This window comes from Phragmites australis, chromosome 14 (genome assembly GCF_958298935.1).
Source record: "Phragmites australis chromosome 14, lpPhrAust1.1, whole genome shotgun sequence".
Lineage (NCBI taxonomy): Eukaryota > Viridiplantae > Streptophyta > Magnoliopsida > Poales > Poaceae > Phragmites > Phragmites australis.
Window position 1 is genome coordinate 1,000,480 of NC_084934.1, and position 21,696 is coordinate 1,022,175.

General features: G+C 47.5%; 1 protein-coding gene across 1 annotated transcript; it reads left to right on the top strand.

Moving 5' to 3' along the window:
* Window positions 1-220: 220 nt before the first annotated feature.
* On the top strand, window positions 221-3,079 carry LOC133891648 (disease resistance protein PIK6-NP-like). The gene has a single exon (XM_062332380.1). The coding sequence runs from the start codon at window positions 307-309 to the stop codon at window positions 2,692-2,694; it is 2,388 nt and encodes a 795-aa protein (XP_062188364.1). The 5' UTR covers window positions 221-306; the 3' UTR covers window positions 2,695-3,079.
* Window positions 3,080-21,696: the final 18,617 nt, after the last annotated feature.

The following is a 21,696-nucleotide window of genomic DNA, read 5'->3' on the forward strand; positions in this document are numbered from 1 at the left end:
ATGATTCCTCCTGTTCTAGTGGATGGAGAATGATTCGAGTTCAAGTGGATGGAGGATGATTCGAGTAACGGTTCTTTAGCAAAAGTAAAGAAAAATATTCGACTCGAGCTCAAGCATTGGTTTTCGTATGGTAGGTTTGCCTTTCTGGTGCGTGTGGTGTAAAACTAGATGCTTGCTCGTACATTTGCCTCCGTCCATATATACATACCACCATTTGCAGCATCCAAATCAATCCTGAATTCCGCTCATTTCCAATTGCAACATAAATATATAACTCACAGAAGAGAGAGAGAGGAAGATCATTCGATGGCTGACCAGACGCACAGCGCCGTGGATTCGCTGCTGGGCCTCCTCACGGGGGCGATCAAGGACGAGGCTCGGCTGCTGGGCGGCGTCCAGGGCGACATCCAGTTCATCAAGGACGAGATGGACAGCATGAACGGCTTCCTCCTGCACCTGACAAAGATGGAGACGGAGCACGACGACCAGCTCCGCGCGTGGATGAAGCAGGTCCGCGACATCGCGTACATCGCGCAGGACTGCATGGAGGTCTACATGCACGACCTGAGCCCGCCGGAGAGCGGCTTCTGGGCCCTCATCAGCCACCTCCCCGTGCTCCTGCGGACGGCACCGGCGCGCCGCCGCCTAGCCATCAAAATTCGTGAGCTCAAGGACCGGGTGCGGGAGGTCGGCAAGAGGCGCCTGCGCTACGACATCACCGTCCCAGCAGCGAAGCCCAAGCCCAAGCCGGTCAGCAAAGACAGCACGACCGACGAGAAGAGGGAGGATTTCCTACGTGCCCTAGAAGTAGAAGATGACCACCGGAGCACTGGGGTTCCTTCTCCATCCTTCAGCACAGCAATCCACCTGCTCCCTTGTAATCTTCCAACTGATGCAGGCCCTGTAATAGAAAAAATCCGGGTGAAATGCGTGCCCGATCACGTTCAGAGCATGAAGATGTTGCTTCGTGCTCTGTATGCTTATCCCCACGGGACCAAAGAAGAACTTGAGAGTCTGGAGGATAAGTTGAATGGCAAAGCAGCGGATGTGCCCGAGGAGGTGATGGTTTTTTGCTACAGCAAGCTATACACACATTACAAGAGCTGTCTGCAGTATCTGACTGCTTTCCTCGAGGAAGACAGCATCAGCAGGACAAGCTTGGTCAGGCGATGGGTCGCCGAAGGCCTATTGGCCAGGGACGAAGGGCTTCAAACTATGGAAGAGGCAGGTGAACGCTGCTTCAATGAGCTTGTCTTTCGAGGCTTTGTCTGCCCTGCAACTCCTGTTGCTACCGGCCAAACAATCAAGAGCTGCAACATGGAGAGTTCAGTCCGGGACTTCGTCGTCGCCATCTCCAAAAGTGAGAACTTTGTGTCTGGCGCCCTGCCGACTCACTTTCGTTATCAGATTGACATCCGAAAGATTGCTCGAGGTCGAGGGCAACCACCACAGAAGGCGCCGCTACAGAGGCAGCGGCCATGGAACATCTGGGACGGCCTCTGCGCTGTTCCAAGAGAGCCACAGCAGGATGACGATGACGGCAAGCTGCATCCCATGGATATGGTGGTGCAAAAGCTCAAAAACCTACCTGAAGAGTATCGGCTGAACGTGCTGGATCTAGGAGGCTGCACAGGCCTGAAGAAGCGCCACCTCAAGAGCATCTGCAAGGTGCTCTCCCTCAAGTATCTGAGCCTCCGGAACACCGACGTTTCTCGTCTGCCAAGGGCAATCAACAACCTCCGGAAGCTGGAGACGCTCGACGTCCGGCAAACCGACCTGCGGCCCAGCGACACGGCGCACATCGTCCTCCCCAACCTGAAGCATCTCCTTGCCGGGTCCATCCGTCCGGCCGGTGACGAGATCGAATCACTCTCCACCGTGCAGATGCCTCGCAAAATTGGGAGGAGCATGGAGATACTGCGCCATGTCCAGATCTTGGACGGCAAAGTCGAGCTACACGAGGTTGGGCATCTGAAGCAGCTGAGGAAGCTGGGTGTGGTTCTCAGCGGCAGTGAAGATAACATCAAGCATTTGCTCAGAACAATCAGCAAGTTGAGCGAGTGCCTTCGCTCTCTGTCAGTCTGGATCACAGCGCCGCCACCCATGGCTGGCGACGGCGGGGGGGTTACTCTTGACAACAAGGACGGTACTGATGGCATATCCTCATCACCTCCCAAGTACCTTGAGAGCCTAAACATCAAGTATTTTAAGGGGACCAGCACCAGCGGCAGCCTCCCACCATGGATCGAAGGCCTAAAACTGCTTTCCAATATCACTCTACGTGACACCCAACTGTCGGCAAACGGTCTGCGAATTCTCGGCAAGCTTGAAAGCTTGTGTTGCCTCAGGCTCCGTCGCGATTCATACACTGAAGACAATATCAGCCTCAAGAAGGGAGAGTTCCAGAAGCTCCAGTTCCTTCTGATTGATCAGGTCTGCCCCACTATCAGAATCGCCTTTGAAGCCGATGCCGCCCCCAAGCTGCAGAGGGTTGTCTGGACCTTCGACAAGAACAAGAAGATGGAGATCATGGCGGGTACAATTTCTGGGATCGACAACCTTCGAAGCTTGAAAGAGCTCGAGCTCAACGGCGACTGGATCGACCGACAGGACTATGTGAACCAAGCCCTTGCAGCGCATCCGGAGCATCCCCTCCTCAGGTGCTCGTTTCCAGACTCATCCCCTCGTCAGTAAGCATCCCCTTACTGCATTTATCATTCCTGCTTACTACTACTATTATATATGTGCAGTGTGTGTTACTCTTAACTGTACGTCGAGTGTGTATTAATGGACTACTGTACCGTGTGCTACTGCAATGTGTATTTGTGATGCGGTCGAGCGGCCGGTATTTGTGCTACTAGTATTTGTCATGTGATGGGTGTGTGGAATTGAACATCATCAATCATGTATATATGGTGTACCGGAATAGAATATATGTATTGCCTTAATAACGGACGTGCTATATATATTGTCACAAAACAGCAGTTGTTCAGCAGATCAATCTCGGCCGTCAGATTAGGATCGGACCGCCAAATGACGTTCAACCTCCAGACGCTGCACTTCTCTCTTTCTCTATGTTACGCCGGCCGCCTCCTGAGTCGCCTAAGCTTACACGGCCATCTCCTATGCATGCGGCGAGGTCGATTTTGCCAAAGATGGGCGGCGTGGCTGGAGCCCGTAGCGCCGAGAAGTGAGGTCTGTTCAATTGCAGCCTTAATGCCAGTTCACCTGCGGCAGGCAGGGCTAAGTTCACCGACGGCCGGTCATGTATCGTGTTCATCGAAGTCACAAGGAGAGGAGTGATCTGTCCTTTTTTCCCCTTTTGCATAGCACGAATTGTTTATAGTCGATTCAGAGGTCTTGGGCTCGGTATTGAATGGCTTACAATTTAGTTATCTCAAAATCCAGCAATAATTGGGCTCAAATTCCATTTCTAAAAATTCTGTGCAATTCATAAAAAATACAATCGATTTTTTCTTGCTGTTTGATATAAAAAAGCTAACTTTAACGCAAAACAATATCAGCCGATTTTGTGGATTGCAGAAATATGTGTTGCATTATGTTGAACTTGTTATTGGCCCAAAAACTAAGTGTGATTCAAAAGAAAATTAGTTGATTATGGCATCCAAATGGCTTCAAATGGAAAAGTAATAAATTATAAAGTTGTAGATCTTATCGATACCTATAATTTTTATATAAATTTTATCTTCATCTAAGCTTATATGAAAAAGTTATGATTGTTAGAAGATACGCTACATAGTGGACAGGAGATATTGTTCAACCAATGGGTGATATTTACAAAAATCGCGTAATGAAAAGGAGATATGTACCTGAATGTGCTAGTAATGGTGGGGCTCAACTTATCGCCCTTCCTATGTACGATTTTTAAATCCCGCCCTCTCAACAAGAGATACGCATAAATAAATGTATCTCTTTTTCTGGACTAAAGACGTATGTGTATCTTTGTGCTAAGTGATTCCATGTATTGGTGTCCATATTAAATCCTGTTCTTTTACATCTCAAGTACCTAATGTGTTCTATTCAAACTTGTACAACTTTTGGATAGATCTACACCGTTATTTAATATAAACCCACAATATTGATGGTGAAGATCTTTTCTTTTTTCAGCAATTAATGTGGGATTTTCTAGCCCCGAAGGCTAAATGTTTTGCATTTATTAAGATAATAGATTATGTAATATCTTTTTTTTGCCATCAGTTGACTTTATCTTTTTAAAGAAAATGTCTACTTTACTACTCTAAAGTATTCGGTTTATTCAGATAACCCCTTAAAGTTCTATTGAGTTACTTAACCCTATCAACTTCGAAAACTGAGTTACTTAACCGTTTGGACTGTTTTCAGGAACAAAATTGCATAAGACCTGGGTCCTTTGCTTATCTGGAGGACCTTGCTTCCACCCGTGACACATGTACTTTCAGATCTCAAAGCAGGGTTGCAACAGGCCACGCAGTATCTTCGGCCAGTTCCGAACGCGGGGGCAGTGGCACGCTTCTTCGAACCTCGTGCGCACGGCAGCGCTGGCAGATTCCTCATCACTGGTGGCGGCGGCGGCGGCGGCGTGCTCCTCTTGACCACTCGCACGGCAACTTTGGCGTACTGGTAGCTATCAATTCTCTAGAGCCCAGAGATGGTGAGGTTCTTCATCTCCGAATAGTGAAGTCTGAACATGAAGAAACCAGAGGCCAACGTCTTGGCATCCTAATGCTTCCTAATAGGTCTGTACAATTTCCGTGAACTCAACACCGATTCACGACTCACGAGCTAACAAATCCAAGATTGTTGGGGGAAACGCCACAGCCCATAGATACTATTGGGGGGTTGCAACTAATAACCCTAATGCCTCTTGACTCCATCAAGACTGTGTTCGAAGACCGTCAAGCTGAGAACCCCTTTAGCAATGACAGGCTCTGGAGGGATCCCGAAGGCCCAAGCCTTCCGGAGGCCTCGGGAGGAGCAAGTAGCCCCCGATGTAATCAGCGGGACAGGCCCACTGGTCACATAGACGACCACGATGGGACTGACATTTAATGCTAGGGCAAGTGGTAGCCACCCCGACGTGTAGTGCAAGTGGTGATCGTCCTGACACCCAGGGCAAGTGGTGGCCACCACGATATGCAGTGCAAGTGGTAACCACTCTAATACCCATAGCAAGTGGTGGCCGCCCTGAAATCCGACGCAAGTAGTGGCCGCCCTAGGTTCACCACATAGGGCCGGAGTGCCATCATCAACAACCGACCAAGCAAAGTGGTCACATGTCATCGCAGTAACCTCTACTATTTGGGGATAATATCAGAGCAGTTGATATTATGGTCTGGGCCAGGGGAATTTTTTACTAGACTAGCCCTAGGTCCCCAGTCGTGTAAGCGGCAACTTGTATCACAATTTCCATAGGGGTGTGCTTGTACACTTGCTCTCTGAATGGCATTATAAATACAAACCATGGATGCACAATGTCCAGAGCAGCAAATTTCACAATCACTCTAGGCATTCTTTTCCTCTCCACTTCCTCCCTAAGCTTGAGCCACTCATGTGAGCTAGTTCTCGCTGCATCTTGTTTGTAAAAAATAGTTTCTTTCACTAATAGCTGGCACCGTCCGTGGGGACGAATGTGTCAGAAGATCAGGAGCACTAAGAGAATGCCACCAAAGAAGAAAACCACCAGGGCGCCGGCCTTAGCAGCTGGCTCCACCGCCTCACCTGTGCGAAAGTCTGCACGGCAACCGTGACCATGCACACGATGTGTCACCACTAGTTCTACAGTCAGGCGGAATGGTGGCCCGGCGGCCACCGCCGATCCTGCCGCAACCCTGGCAGTTGCTAGCATGGGCCCTCCACCAGTTCGGAGGCTTTCTAGCAACAATACAGCGAGGACCTCACTATACCCCCCAAGGGGCTACAGCCAAGGCCGCAGCTGTACATGCGGCCCTCCACTAGTTCTGGACGCTTGAGCCCATGGGCGTTAATGCTTGATCCTAGCTCCGAGACACCTTTTGTGACAATGACCAGGGCACCTTCGTCGAGCAAGTGTCCTCTGGAAGCCGGTTTGCCCAGCAGCCTCCTCAACCTCCTTCGGCGATGAGGGAATTCAAGGAGGTTGAGGGCTCCAAAGCACGCAGATCCCGCCAATGCTAACGACACGGCATCCACAACATCGATCACCTGCGGGGGGCTTCGAGCCCACCTCGATATAGGCGGCACGGCTGAAGGCGCTCCAGCTCCTTCCTTGAACGACAACACACCTCGGGCCGACTACTGAAAGAGGAGTACTGGTGCACTCTACATGGGGGCTAGATGTACCCACAATATCGAATACTGCCAGACCCTCGTAACATTCCGGCAGGAATACCTCGAGAGGCAGGCAGCACGTACGACGGGAAAAGAACAGGCGATGGGCTACCTGAGGATCGTAGGCCTGCAGCGGGCCACCAGGTGGATCACCTGGCCTTACGGCTAGCATCCCTGACCCAGCTAGCTCTGCCGCCTCCAATTCCGCCACCAACAGTGCAACGCCTCAGCAATGGGGACCGTACTAACAAGCCGAAGCCCCTGTGACCTTCGCCTCCAGCAAAACACAGTGGTGAAGATCTTTTCTTTTTTCAGTAATTAATGTGGGATTTTCTAGCTACGAAGGCTAAATGTTTTGCATTTATTAAGATAATAGATTATGTAATCTCTTTTTTTTACCATCAGTTGGCTTTATTTTTAAAATAAAGGTCTACTTTACCATGCTAAAGTATTCTGTTTATCCAGATAACCCCAAAAAAATTTATTTAGTTACTTAACCCTGTCAACTTCGAAAACTGAGTTACTTAATCCCTTGGACAGTTTTCGGGAACAAAATTGCCCAAGACCTGGGTCCTTTGCTTATCTGGAGGACCTTGCTTCCACTCGTGACACGTGTACTTTCAGATCTTAAAGCAGGGTTGCAACAGGTCACGCAGTATCTTCGGCCGGTTCCGGACGCGGCGGCGCCTCTTCGAACCTCGTGCGCACGGCAGCGCCGGCAGATTCCTCATCGCCGGTGGCGGCGGCGTGCTCCACCTGACCACGCGCACGGCAACTTTGGCGCACAGGCGGTGGCGTCGTGCACGTCGGTGCCCTCCGTGACCGTGCTGCGTGCGTACTGGTAGCTATCAATTCTCTAGAGCCCAGAGATTACTCATGTGCACATGTGCATGACAGGATTACTCATGCTGCTGAATGTCTGTCACCAAGACTACTTCCCTGTCCCTGTTTGCTCCAAATCTCGCGGAGCTCGGCGCAGAAATAAGTGATACATGAAGGCGTCTGTTCACTACAGTAGCAGGACGGAGCAGCAGACCTCGCCTCAAAGCGCCCCTGCGCAGCAGCCAGTTTATTTTCACCTCCATGGATTGAAGCATACTGCTAAGCGCTACCCTAGTATCTATCTAGTAGTCTGCCACTACCTAGGGAGAGATAACGAGCAATGGAGAATGGGGAAAGAGTTGCCGAAGGAGGAAGAAAAGGTGACATGTCGGTCACATAAGAAAAAATAGGATGACGTGGCATCTACATGGCAAAACCACCCATCCGAAACTGCTCACGGGGCTAAGGTCCTGTTTGTTTCAGCTTCGGATTGTGGCTTTCAGCTTTTACAATCCGAAACTGAAACAAACAGATAGCTTTTGGTTATAGTTTTTAAAATTTGCTGGTTGGATTGTGGGAATCTGAGAAGCTGATTTTTCTCAGCTTTTGTTAGATTGTGAAAGTCCATTTTACTAAACTGTTCATCAAAGTTTTTTAGAATCTACAACCTAAAAGCTTTTCATAATCCAGCTTTTTACAATCCAGCTTTTCACAATCCAGCTTCTATGAGTTACTTTTCAGAATCTCTAGCTGAAACAAACATGCCCTAAGTAGACCCGGTTTCACAACTTCACGGGGCTAAGTAGACCAAATTAAACTTTACGAGTTATCTAGACAAACGCGATACTTGGGTGGTAAAATGGACTTTTTGCTTCTTTTTTTAATAATGGAAGAGATAGGTAATTGAGAACAATGTATAGGGGTATTTTGGATTAAATTTTTTAATGGCAGTGGTTGATAATTTATAAACATGTATATAGACACTTTGTTTTCTTTTTTCTCCAATTAACATGGTAATTTCTAGACCTTGAGAGTAAATCTTGGAGGTTTTTTTTTTACTACTCCCTCCGTCCCAGTATACAGGGCGCATAAATTTTTTGCCGATGTCTCGTAATACAAAGCGTCCCATCGATGGATTATGACTTCTCCCGATATTACCCCCATTGACGAGATTTGCATGCACACGCATGTGATGCTTGGGGAGGTGCTAGTTTGACACGTGCTAGATGCCAATCGATCGTTTTCTTTGGCCCCGAGTGGAAAGAAACAGATGAGGAGGGAGAGCACCGGTTCCATGGTGATGGCCGATGAGTGCCCGGCCAGTCGCGAGGACGGTGACGCAAAGCAGAAGTGATCGATCGCTGCGGTCGACGACAGCAACACAAAGCTCAAGTGCGCTGGCCCCTCGCTCAATGACGGCAACGACAAGTGGCAGCATGAACTGGCTGCACTCGACGATGGCAACGCAAAGCTGAAACGCGTGCGCCCCTCGCTCGACGACGGCGACGCAAAGCTGAAATGCGTGCACCCCTCGCTCGACAACGGCGACGCAAAGCTGATCCATGCGCACCCCTCGCTCGACGACGATGACACCAAGCAGCAGGACATGCTAGGTGATGAGTCCAGCAACGACAAGCTCCCTGGTGAGAGGTGCGTCAGCAAGGTTCCATGCTCTTGTTGCGGTCTTGTCCACAATGATTACATGGTCATGGCTTGGATCTACGACCTCGACGAGTTCGACTGCAATGTACTCCTACATGGCATCAACGATAGCAAAAACCAGCAAAGCATCATGGATGAAGAAGCAATCATTGATGACACGTACGTCCTGGACTCTCTCTCTCGCAGATGTCGAGTGCCGTGCGGAGGACACCGTCACCGAGAACAACAACGAATAAATGGTTTGGGCGACGGCAACAGTACAAGTGCACTTACATATTCAAAGCTAGTCATCTTGGTACTCATTTGATCTGCTAGGTTTGATATGCTAGTCATTGAAAACATAGCTAGGGTAAGAACACCATTTCTTGGTCACATTTGCAATATAGTACAAGTGCACTTATAGCTAGAGTAATAGATTCTAATTGATGTACTTAATTGCTTTGTTCACAATTTCTTGGTTACATTGCAACCTAACGGGAATAACACCATTCCTCTCAAGTGATTTCTTCTTCATGTGTGGGATTGCATAGTGTTGCCTTTCTTTTCGATGCAAAATCTCTCTCATGCATGATTGGTGAGTGAGGAACATACATTTACTCCTATCAATTGGATAGTCGTCAAAAGCTTGGGTTACCTTTGTGACAATGTCCTCACCGTTACTTGGAGATGACTTTTGAAACATGGATTGAATGATCAAAAAAAAAACCAAGATCTAGGACATTGGGATTGGGAGAGTTGGGTGGCTGGCACATCAACCTTATGTCAAAACCATCTTCCGTTACCGCATGACAAAACTCCAAATCATCGATTGCAATGTGCACCTTAGCATTGTCCTGCTGGATGAATATAGGTGTACCAATTTCCTCCGCTGGCCATTTCTACTTGATTGCAGGCAATACCTAGTTCACAAGGTACTCACGGTTTGTTTCCTTAGTTACCTATGTCATTGCCTTGGTCACCAATGTACCGGCAGGCCTATTCACACTTCTTCTCTTCGCCGGCTCTACGAAAGTGAAAGGAAATAGGCCTATCTTTCCAGAAAAAGTAACATTCACATCCCCATCATATCTAGGTCTCGCAATTGCAGCGAGGAACATCACCTTATCTATGAAATTCTTACTCTTTGTGATTCTTTCCAGCTTGTCCTCATCTAGCGCCAAGTAGTACTTCTGACATTTCCTCGTCCAATAGAACCACTTCTCATCTATGTACACGATGTTGTACATACTTTGAAAAGTTGGTTCTTGTGGCATGCTTAAGTTGTCTACCATTGACAGGCAAAACTAAACCCGTGCTCTCTTGTTTTCTTCGGTTCTTTCAAATGCCTAAATAACGTGCTCTTTGGAATATTCAGAGCGTCGGCTAGATCCTGAATTGTCGTTCGGCTACTCAAAGGCACATGTTTTATCGCTTCAAAATCGAAGGCTACTCGTTTGCGACCACAATTCTTTGCCTTCTTGCTAAAGATTGCGTGTACCCCACCACCCTGCTGTCCGTTTAGACATATCCATTACACAACTCTCAAAGGCACACCCGTTTCAATAGAAACGGCCTTCGTCACTCCATTTTTCAATATTTCTAAAGAAGTCCTCTCTAGAAGCATGCTATAAATAGACCGGCGTTGATCATGAGTATACTGATTCCTCCTTGTGACATTGGCAACTTGATCTACAAATGTGTGGAAAAAGAAATTAATTGAGTTTTATTGGAGTCAATCCCTTCTTTTTGAGCTTTGCTTTGAGCCTTTCGATGTTTCCTTTAGAGTCATATTTTGTTTAGTAGACCCATTTACAACCTACTGTTTTAGCTATGTCAGGAATTTCTACTAAGTCTCATTCATCTTTATTGCTTAGAGACTTTAATTCTACCTTCATGGTGTTAAGCCATTCATGCTCATCGTTAGGTACTTCATTAGGACTTTCAGAAACCTCAACAGCTCCCCCTCATTTATGCAATGGTCAAAGTCAGAGGAGTCTAAATGGTGGGGACTCAGTTCCTTAATGAGATGCTCTATTCTCCCTCTCGAAACGTGGCTTAAAAGACAATGCCACAGTTTCAAATAAGTCTCATTATTTACATCATAGACATTTAGAGATATCAAAAAATTAATTCGGAAGAAGCAAGTCAAATACTTTCTGAATTTAAACTTAATGATACAACTATTGTCTCTGAAATTACATTAATAACTATAATCATACAACGAAGAAACTAAAGAAAGATTCCTCCCGATGGAAGGAATATGAAACATTATTAAGATGAAGAATGAAGCAGCTATCTAATATTAATGGAAGTGATCTGACAGCTTCAATTTCAACTTTCTTCTGTTGATGACTTTAAGACTTTCCTCCCCTTCTCTTGGGGTTCTCACAGTTTGGAATTCCTATAATGAGTTGGCAACATGCACAATGACACCTGAGTCAATTTACCATGAAATAAGAGAGAAAATACCATAAGGAGATTCATTAATAAACGTTATTATATCATTACCCTTTCTTGCCAACCACTTTAGGAAACCAGGACAGTTTTTCTAGTAATGTCCTTTCTTATTGCAGAAGTGACATCCATCATCCTCAGTTTCTTCAGTCTCAGGGGCAGAAGGAGCAGGTGCTTGGGGCACCCTCTGCGCTGCTTTGTCATGCTTAGCGATGAAAAACAACTTCTTGTTAGATTTATAATCTGCTTGGAATTTTCTTTTGTTCCTGGGGTTACTTACTTGATTAACAGAATCTTTATTTTCACCCCCTCAACCTCTCTTCCTCTTGGATGCACATTGTGATCAAGTGGCTCGTGGTCCATTTCTCATTCTGAGTATTATAGTTGATCTTGAACGGAGAAAATTCAGGAGGGAGAGAAGTCATAATGAAGTAGACAAGAAAACCATCAGAAATTTCCATGTCCATGACCTTGAGTTTGGCAGCCATGTCAGTCATCATCATAATTTGCTCTCTTATGCTGCCGGACCCATTATACTTAGTGTTGAGGAGTTTCTGAATAAGTTGAATAAGTGTATTGGCATAAACTTTGGAGGTGCCTTTGAATTGCTCCTCCACAGATGCTAAGTACATCTTAGCTTTCCCTGAGTTAGGGATTGCTCCCCTTATAGCATCTGAGATTGAGTTCCTCATTATCATAAGTGACATGCGGTTGGACCGCTCCCACTTCTTAGAAAGTGCATCATGAATTTTCTTTAGTTCTTCATAATTCTCCACGCTAATGACGAGAGCAGTGGGAATGTCAACCCTGAGTGTACAGTCAAGGTCCAAAACACCAAGGACAACCGTTACTTTAGCTTTCCAAGCAGAAAAGTTGTTCCCCGTAAGTTGATCTATGCCGTCAATTGTGGCGGCAACAGAGGAAGCGTTAAGAGCTGAAGAAAAGATTAGGCAAAATTAGAGAATTGTCATGAAATTATATTTGCACGAAATTAACCCTATATTGGTTTGATTAAAATCATGCAAAACTCAATTTTAATCCTATGTTGGTCTTAACCCTATGTTGGTCTTAATTTGCAGGAAAGTTGTTCCCCGTAAGTTGATCTATGTCATCAATTTTGGCGGCAACAGAGGAAGCGTTAAGAACTGAAGAAAAGATTATGCCATATTAGAGAATTGTCATGAAATTATATTTGCACAAAATTAACCCTATATTGGTCTGATTAAAATCATGCAAAACTCAATTTTAATCTGTATCACCGTTGGGCAGAAAACAGAAAAGAATTTAATAAATACATAAATGGCACATAATCACAATCAACATTGGTCAAAAAGTAATTATGGACTTTCATAAAATTAATCATAAAATTTCAGCCCATGATTGAAAACAATGTTGGTCAGTATGCAACCACGGCCAAAATGACATCAAGATTCTCTAAATAAATTTTCCCGTTTGTTCCAATTTATCCAGAAAAATATTCATAAATTTTGGTGCATCATTTATTTGGGCTATAATCCAGTGTATAAAGGTTAAACATTATTAAATCACCTGATAAATCAATTAAATGGAAGAAGCCCAAAAACCTTCATGAAAGCGGTCCATTAGATTGTGTGGCCCATAAGTTGGCCCGACCGGAAGCACAGCCTAGTATTGTGAATCCAGGAATTTTTTTATATATTTTTTCTTTAATAATTTCAAGAATACATGTCTGTTTCCAAAAAACCCATATCTGACCTACCGTCGTCCGTTCAACGGACGAGAACAAGGTCTCGCCCGTTGAACGGGCGAGATGTTGTGGGCCCAGGCGTTTGTGCCTTTTATGCGATTTAATTAATCGAAGAGAGGTAGATCTCGCCTGTTCACTGGGTGAGATGAAGTTCTCACCCGTTGAACGGGCGAGACCTTGATCTCTCCCATTCAGCGGGCGACATCTTGTACTCTTCCACTGAATGAGCGATATGTGCATATATATAGGAAATTTTATTTGTAATCTCTATATATGTGCATATAAATTTGTTTAGACGAAAATTTGAAAAATAGTGCATATTTAGCATAGAACTCGGCACGGAGGTAACATACGCTGAGAAACATTTTATGGGACATGGAGTTTATCGCGACAACAAACATTGGCATGTACGGTACGCCTGAAGACTAACCTAATAGCGTGCCGCTACTATACCTAACATGTCTTAGGAAATGAAAATAGGTCGGTTATAGTAGATGCTCTCTACTGAGTGCACCTAGGATATTTTCCCTTTCTCAGGGCATCGGGGCCCTACTCCTTAGCCCGGCGAGCTCTCTCCCGCTTCCTTTCCCTCTCTGCTTCGCGTGCTTCAGCCTTGGCGCGCTCCACCGCTGCCTGTCTCATGCGCTCCTCCTCCTGATGTTTTAGCCAGAGTTCCTCCTGTTGTTGCTCGTACTCCCGGTGTTCGTACGCTTCCCTCCTCCAGCGCTTGCTCATGTTGACCCACCGCTTCTGGTGCTCATCTTGCTCCATGTCTAGCCATTCCATGAAGTCATAGATAGGTGAAGGCAACTTGACAAACAAAAGAAGATGAGAGATTAGTACGACATTGCATGAAATCAAATGGAAAGTGCCACATGAGTGATCTATGCCGCTCTACCGGTGGGTACTCGTACGGTTCATGTCGAGGCTTGTCGTACTAGTAGTTGGCACACATGAAGAAGCGTAGGCCATATGTGTAGGAGATGTCCTGAGACTCATGAAGCCTACAAGGGTCGCCACAGAAGCACATTGGCGGTTGGACCCCTTGGAGGATGGAAATCCCCCAATGTTTCTTAGGTGGGCTTGGTGGAGCTAAGAAAAATATTGCTGTTACGAGAGCTGAGGAAGGAGTGATGTACACATGGATGAGGGTGGGGTTATTTATAGTGGCTGGGGGCTGGTGCACAGATTGGGTGCATGGGCTTGGCACGGGACTGGAGCATAGGATTCCCTGTGAAAGTTGAAAAAGTTGTGGCATTGATGCTTGACAGAGATTCCCTGTGAAAGATGATGTTTGGTGTGGTCATTTCATTCTGTAAAAGTTCAGCAACGAGTTATTAGTGCCTCTGCATGGAAGGCAGGGAATCCTATGAAATCATTGGGATTAGAAATATCGTGATTGCAGAGTGATAAATCCTGACCATTTTATTGAAGAAATTAAAGTACATCACATACAAGGGTCGTCGTAAGCAATTTATTGCCTATCTGTGGCTACAATACGTAAGGCAATATGCACCTACTCGTACCCTACTCGCACACAATCTACGACACATTACAACGACATGTAGTACTCCATCGCTAAGTGAAGCATGCATTATGGAAAGATAGACTGCCGGGTGCAAGACAATATCTATTGGGTTGGTGGAAAAGATGGAGGCTTCTCGTCTAGATATTCCTAGTGGATCTCTTGGAAGTTGCATCCATGGGGGTATGGCTTGCTGCACACGTACCCTTGTGCCATTCCACGTGCCACAGGCCCCGGCACTACCGGTAGACCGCACACGTAATGTGGAGGAACCTGCATGTTACCGCATGTAGTTAGGTACTTATCCCACCACTCTTCATTGAGTTCCTTTAGCCACTTCTTTGGCCGTTCAACATCTGCGTGCCTCATTGCCTTAGCCTTATTGTAGCCGTAGTTGATGTTATCGTACTCTTCTTTGTTCGCGTACCATTCGTACGTGCACCTGGGCATGTTATACTATTGGAGGGAAACAGCTGAATTAGATGATATTCTCTATACCGATAGGATGTCATGCACACTTACCCCACATTGGAACCAAGCATCAGTGGCCGTGGCAAGCAGGATTGGTTTCAGTCGTGCTATTTTTCCGCAGTCGCACCGCGACATGCGTGCCTTGTGCGCTTCTATCTCTAGCTTGATCTCGCGCTCCTTCTGCTCAGGGTCTTCATTTCGCTTTTGCTCCACTTCGTCACGCTTGAATCTATCATGACGATCGCACCATAGCTCGTAAGGGCCCATCTGGCCCTTACCCTTGTTGGACCCGGACCCAGACCCTAACCCTGACCCGATAGCTATGGAAGGGAGTGTGTTTGAGTGTGTTGGAGATGAAGTAGCCATGGATGGGTTCGCCTTATATGGTTCAATGCTTAGTGTTTCCTGCGTAGTTGTCAGCGTGCGATCAAATCGGTCAGAAAAGGTGGCAGCGTGCGGTCACATTTCTCAGAAAAGGTGGCAGCGTGCGGTGATTTCATGGATAAAGCTGGGTGGTCATTTCGTTTCTCAAGCCTGACTCACGACAGATGTGGTGTCATTTCATGGTTAAAGCTATGCCGTGCGGTCAATTCATGTCTAAAGCTAGATTCACGACAGAGATACTGTGATGGGGTTCTCTTATGACTAATGTTTGTCCATTAAGGTTGATAATTTATTGTAGTGGGTACATAAGTAACATCTAGCACTTTGATCTTAATCCAAAGTCATAGCCTGTTTTAAGCAATCATCCTAAAGCAAGCAATCCTTGTGTGTTGAACTGTTTGTACAATCACATGGTTGTTGCTAGAGCTGCAATTAATGTTAGTCCTCAATGTGCTTGTCATACAACCTTAGTCTATGTCAGTCCCCAAGGTGATCGTGCTACAACATGAGTCTAAGGGATTCTTTTCGCGCGTATGTCAAAATCGTGCGCCGGCAGAGAGAGAAAGAGTCTTGGTACTACAGAAGAAGGGATAAGGTCGTGGTGGAGACTGTGCAAGCATTGGATGCCTTCCTGTAGCAAGCGGTCACTTCGGTCTGAAAAGGTGAAAGCGAGTGGTGGCGTCCCTATGAGGGGTTGTCAATTCATGCTTAAAGCAAACGATCTATTGCGGTGTCAGGGTGGGTCCCAGGGATTAATGTCGCGCATCGAGGGGCCGGTGGATGCTGAGTAGTGGGCAGTGTGTGGTCACATCGCTCGTGCAAGGTGCCAGTGTTCTAGCGGTAGGCAGAGCTGTTGATGTCGTATTTGCCGTGTATTAATTTTTCATTTCATAAGGCATGTTAGGTGATGCGTCGGTACACCACTAGGGGTATCGTATATGCCATCGTACGTTCACAAGTTTGTCAAGTCACTGTTATGAAATGGTAGATATTATGACAATAACACAAATAGAGTAGCATGAACAAAGACAATTACATAACACCATGAAAGTAGCAAAGACATAACAGCCTACAGGTTACGTCCCCTCTTAGGGACAAGGCCCCTGGTCGCATCCGTCCTCGGGACCCTGCACCTCTGCGCTCTCACCTGGTTAGCTGAGTACGAGAGCGGTTCATGTGGAACAATCGTGCGTGTAGGCCGTTGAGGGGGCGGTGGAGTGACGTACTCGTCCTGAGAGGGTTGTGTCCCCGGGAGTGGCGCGTCAGATAGCTGCGATGTACCGAGCTTGTCGCTCTCTCCGAAGATGAACTGGTACCCAGGGAGCGTACTAACGTCCCTGCTAAGCAGCTCCATGTAGCTACTCTGCACCTCTACTTCCTAGAGATCATTGATTTCTGCACAAGGAACAATGAAGAAAGCATGTTAGCACCAGTAAACCATGACATACGTAGCAATATGGTATGAATGAAGCAACTACCGTACCTGCGCCGGGGACGCGAGAGCTCAAAGGACCCTCATACGTGGAGGAAGGGTGCGGCGCACCGCTGGTGTCATAGAAGTGGTCACCAGCACCGGTGAAGGGTGGCCTAGAAGTTGTGACACCGTAGTGGGTGTCAGCAGCGCCGGAGAACGAGAGACGAGGCAAGGTGACACTATACTGGGGGTGACAAGCCCCGGTGAACGAGTGCATCGCCGTAGTAGGGGTCAAAGAGGAACCCAGGGTCGAAGACGTCCTCGACGGGTTAGCACCGAGCATCGGAGGTACCGGGGCGTGCAGCGGCGCGATGAAGGTGCCGGACGGTCATGGCGGCATCTGAGCGACGCTTGTGGTCCCGTAGAAACATCTGAGGATGAACTGCAGCTCATCTATTTGAAGGCCTTGGCCACGCTCCGGATAATTCGGCCAAACGCCATGCTCATCTCGACCCTGGGGACCTCACCACCACTGTCGAGCCGCAGCTTGGCCGCACGTGCCTCTGCATCAATCTGGTGCAATATGTCCCTCTGCAAAGAAAAGTTTCATTTCTCACATTTTTTGAACTACGAATTGAAGTAAATGAGGACTCACGTACGATTATTCGTACCTCAAGCGAACGCGCCTAGTCCCTATGCGTAGGGTACGTGTCGCGCACGTCAGGCACGTGGTGTGGAAACTCGGCCGGTGTGTACATCACCCGGATCCACGTCCGACGCACGAACCATGAGAGGTACTCTGAGTACACCTCCTTCGAGTGTGGCTGCTCTTCGTCCACGATCTTCTCGACAGATGTGTCCCATTCTTCAACCCACCTCTGCACACGCGACGCAAACGTGCTCGTGGAATGAGCCCCCCTCCGTGTCAACCTGCAAAAACATAAGTCCGTGAATACAAGGTGTACATGTGGGTTGTTGGAAAATGTAATTACAACATTACGCACCTGTGTATGTTGATAGGCACCGACCTATTGAACGGTAGCGGGCACGCCTGGAACTTCCCAAACTGCCACATCACGCGATGCAGTGAGTACTCCTCGACGTCGATGTCGAAGACGAGGGCGCGAGTCGTGAGCAGTACTCCCGGTCATGTACGCAGAGCACCGAAATGCCAAGCAGAGCACATCGAAGAACCTCGGCCTCCGTGTACGGCCACCAGCACACACAGTCCACCGTCAGCTCATCGAACTGGCGAACGAAGTCCGGGTATGCGCGGTGTGTCTGCATGCTGGGCCAACTCGGCTGTGCAACCAAACAAAGTTAGAGAATTAATTGAAGTAATCAACATAAACGTACACAATTAGCATAGCACTTACCCTACGTCTGCACCACAAGGACCCCATGGTCGGGCCATCAACCCCGTCTGCAGGAAACTGGTACACGCTAAGGTCGACAACGGGCCTGCCGATGGCGATGCGCTCGTACGACCACATCTGAAGCAGCAAAGGACACCCGGTGAGGATCGCGTTGTCGTCGGTCTTCGTGCACCCGTCACATAGGCCGCGGTATGTCGTGACCAACATAGCTGAAGCCCAGTTGTACTATGGGACCTCCGTCGGGTTAGCGTCTGCAACCTCTCTGGGGTAGGGGATCATGCTCCTAGAGACCGTGTTGCCGTGGGTCTCGGTGAACATGACCCACCCGAACAAACACAGGAGGTATGCCTCCAGGTGCCGGGAGACGTCCTCGTCACCAGCCAGTGGGTGGATGGTGTCGGCCTATCAAACAAGGAAGAAGTACACATATCAGCATCACTTAATAATGTAAAGGAGATGACAAACCATTAAAAGACGTACGTACCACAAACTGAACGAGAAAGGCCATCGTCGGACTGTGCTTCTCTGTCGCTGGAAAAGGCCTAAACGGGGCTATGCCATCCCTCCATTCAATGAGGGAGAAGCGGCCCAGCATCTCGTCATGCCAGCCCACGTCCCTAGCCCCAGTAACGGCACCCGCGCAAGGCAAGCCCATCAGGAGCGAGACGTCCTCGAGCGTGGGCGCCATCTCGCCACACGGTAGGTGGAATGTGTGCGTCTCCGGACACCACCTATCAACAAGGGCCACCAGGAGGGCCCTATCATAGCTGAACCGCGTCGCTGCCTCCGAGGGCCGCGCCAACACGTCCACCTCCACAAGGTGACACATAGACCAACAGCACACAACCTGCAAACATACTATAGTTAGCGATCAATATCGTGTCTAAATCCGTATGGAAGCGTAAATTCACAATTAACAAACCACGGGATCCAGCGCTCATCAATCCTCATGAGCTCATCCGGCACATGAGGTCGAAGTACCGGGAGGTCCTCACCCTACACTGCGATGCGGTACGAACGGTGCCTGACGTTGATCTGGGGGTGGAGCAGCTCTAGCTGCGCCATACCTGCATGTTCAAAAGTTATTTACATTTTTATATGAATAACAAAAAAGAGATGGAAATAAACTGTTCTAAAGTGGTCTAGACTGGTATTTATTTGTGCGAACTGAACAAGTAAGCGCCCAACATATAACATGATATAATAGATTGTTCAAATTGTACACAAATATGTGAACAATTATCACAAAAATAAAGGTTACAACCTCGCACATAGTGACAGTCATAGTACTACCACATCAAAGTATAATTGTGTGCACATGAATATCCTTCACACCACAAATTACAACATTAATCGATCTCAATGAGCCGAGGATATCGATGATCGACGACCACGAGGACGTCTCCCATCTGCACCTGACCCGAAAGGACCAGCTTCTACGGGGTTCACATTTGGGACACCAGCGATGCATTTCTTGTAAGTGTGTCCTATTCCGTTGCACTTGCTGCACCATTTCATGCGACGTCCAGTTTCTGCTTCATTCATGTCATTACGGAGCCTCGTAGTCCTGCGCCACCCCTTCTTCTGCTTCATCTTGTCGGGATCAGGTATGAATACAGCATCGGGCCCAGGTTCCTTCGTGAAAGATCCATAAATCCCAAAACCATAGACCTCATGGTTCCCAGGTGTCGAACAGAGCTTCCTTCTTGAAGAAGTCAGAGACGTACCTTCGAGTCTTATGCTCTGTCACAGCACACATGGCAATCACATGGGAGCATGGCTTATGCAATAACATTGGCTTGTAGAAGGTGCAAATGCACCTTTCATTGAAGATGGTGCACTCATGGATAACTCTCTCACGCTTGCCCCCTCTTCTTCCTTTGTCCCTGCATAGAATTTCGTACCTGTGCTGCGCAGTTCCCATGGGCTTCACCCTGTGCATCTTTGCTTTCTCCGCCTTGTCTTCCATGTACTTAGACATCTTCACCCCATAAATCAGACAAGCATCATTTAGTGCCGTGTGCGCAACTGCATAGCGGTCCCTGAAATACTTGCATGTCCCTTACAGTATGAACTTTACAATCCCCACCAGTGGTATCCCCCTCACACCTTTCATGACCCAGTTGTAAACCTCTGCTAAATTTGTAGTCATAATGTTGTACCTAGCCCCATTTGTGTTGTAGAGAAGAGCCCACTTCTCCTTGGGCTCATTCTCAATCCACTCACTAAATGACCTAGTGGATGACCCGCTCCTCCGCATGATGCCAGCTTCATTGTCATTTACCAGGGGCTCAAGAGGTACTGGTTCGTCCTCCGGTCCACTCACAGGCCTCCCCGCACGCTCCTGTGTTTGCTTCTTGGTCAGCTCATCCAATGTCTTCCAAAGAGTATCAAACTTTCACTGCTGATTCTGACCGCACAGCCTCTTGAACATATTCATGAGGTTCTTGTTCTTGAATTGGCGGAAGAAGTTTGCACCTAAATGCCTCATGCACCACCTACTCTGGAGATCTGGCCACACAAGTCCGATTAAGCCATCATCAGATCCATTTTGTAGATCCATAATTGTCGCGAGCAGCCCAGCATGCCGGTCATGTATAAGGCGCACGTTCGGCCGAGCACCAACAATTATCATCCTCACACGGTACAGGAACCAGTATCAACTGTTGGTGTTCTCACTCTCCACAAATGCAAAGGCTAAAGGCAGAACTTGATTATTCCCATCAACCCCAATAGCAGTCAGGATCTATCCCGTGAACTTGCCGGTAAGGAAAGTGCCATCGATGCACAGAATAGGCCAACAATGCTTGAAATCTTCGATACATGCCCCTCATGTGAAGAAACATCGCTTCAGGATGTATTTGCCAGGTTTGGACAGCAATGAGTACTTATCAATGTCGTAATACGTCCCCAGGTTCCTTCGAGCAATGGTTTGCAGAAAATGTGGCAGATTATCATATGACGCGTCGTAGGTCCCGAACCTTATCTCAATTGCCTTCCTCTTCGCCCTCCATGCCTTGTTGTAGCTGATAGTATATTTGTAATCCTCCTCGATTTGCCTGATTATTGATCCGGGTTCGTAGTTCAAGTTGTTCACAATCTGAGCATACATCACATTGGCGACAAAGGCTGAGGTGATGTTCATGTGGCTGGGCTCAAGTTCGTACATCATGCAAGTGTGCTCGACAATAATCGACACCTCCCAATAGTCAACCCACTTTCCCTTGAAGCCGTGCACCCTCCACTGGCAACCCTCATTGGCGCACTTCACATCATATTCCTTCTTGCTTGACTTCACAACATAAAACTGTCGTCGTAGCAATGTCGACCATTGAATCACAGCATCCTTCATTGCTTGACTGGTAGGATACCTAGCACCTTGGGTCACCTCATTCTGCATATACTCCCAGGCCACTTGATTCCCCTCATTCACCACAAGATTGTTGAAGTTTGGATTGTTCCAATCTACAGGAACCGGAGCATCGTCCTCATCATCCGAGATATCATACTCAGGAGACTCATCAGCCTGAAGATCATCCCGCTGCATCTGTTCAATTAGAGAAGGGAGTGGCGCCCG

Coding starts and splice junctions, on each gene's coding strand:
- LOC133891648 (XM_062332380.1), top strand. CDS start 307: ATGGCTGACCAGACGCACAGCGCCGTGGATTCGCTGCTGGGCCTCCTC.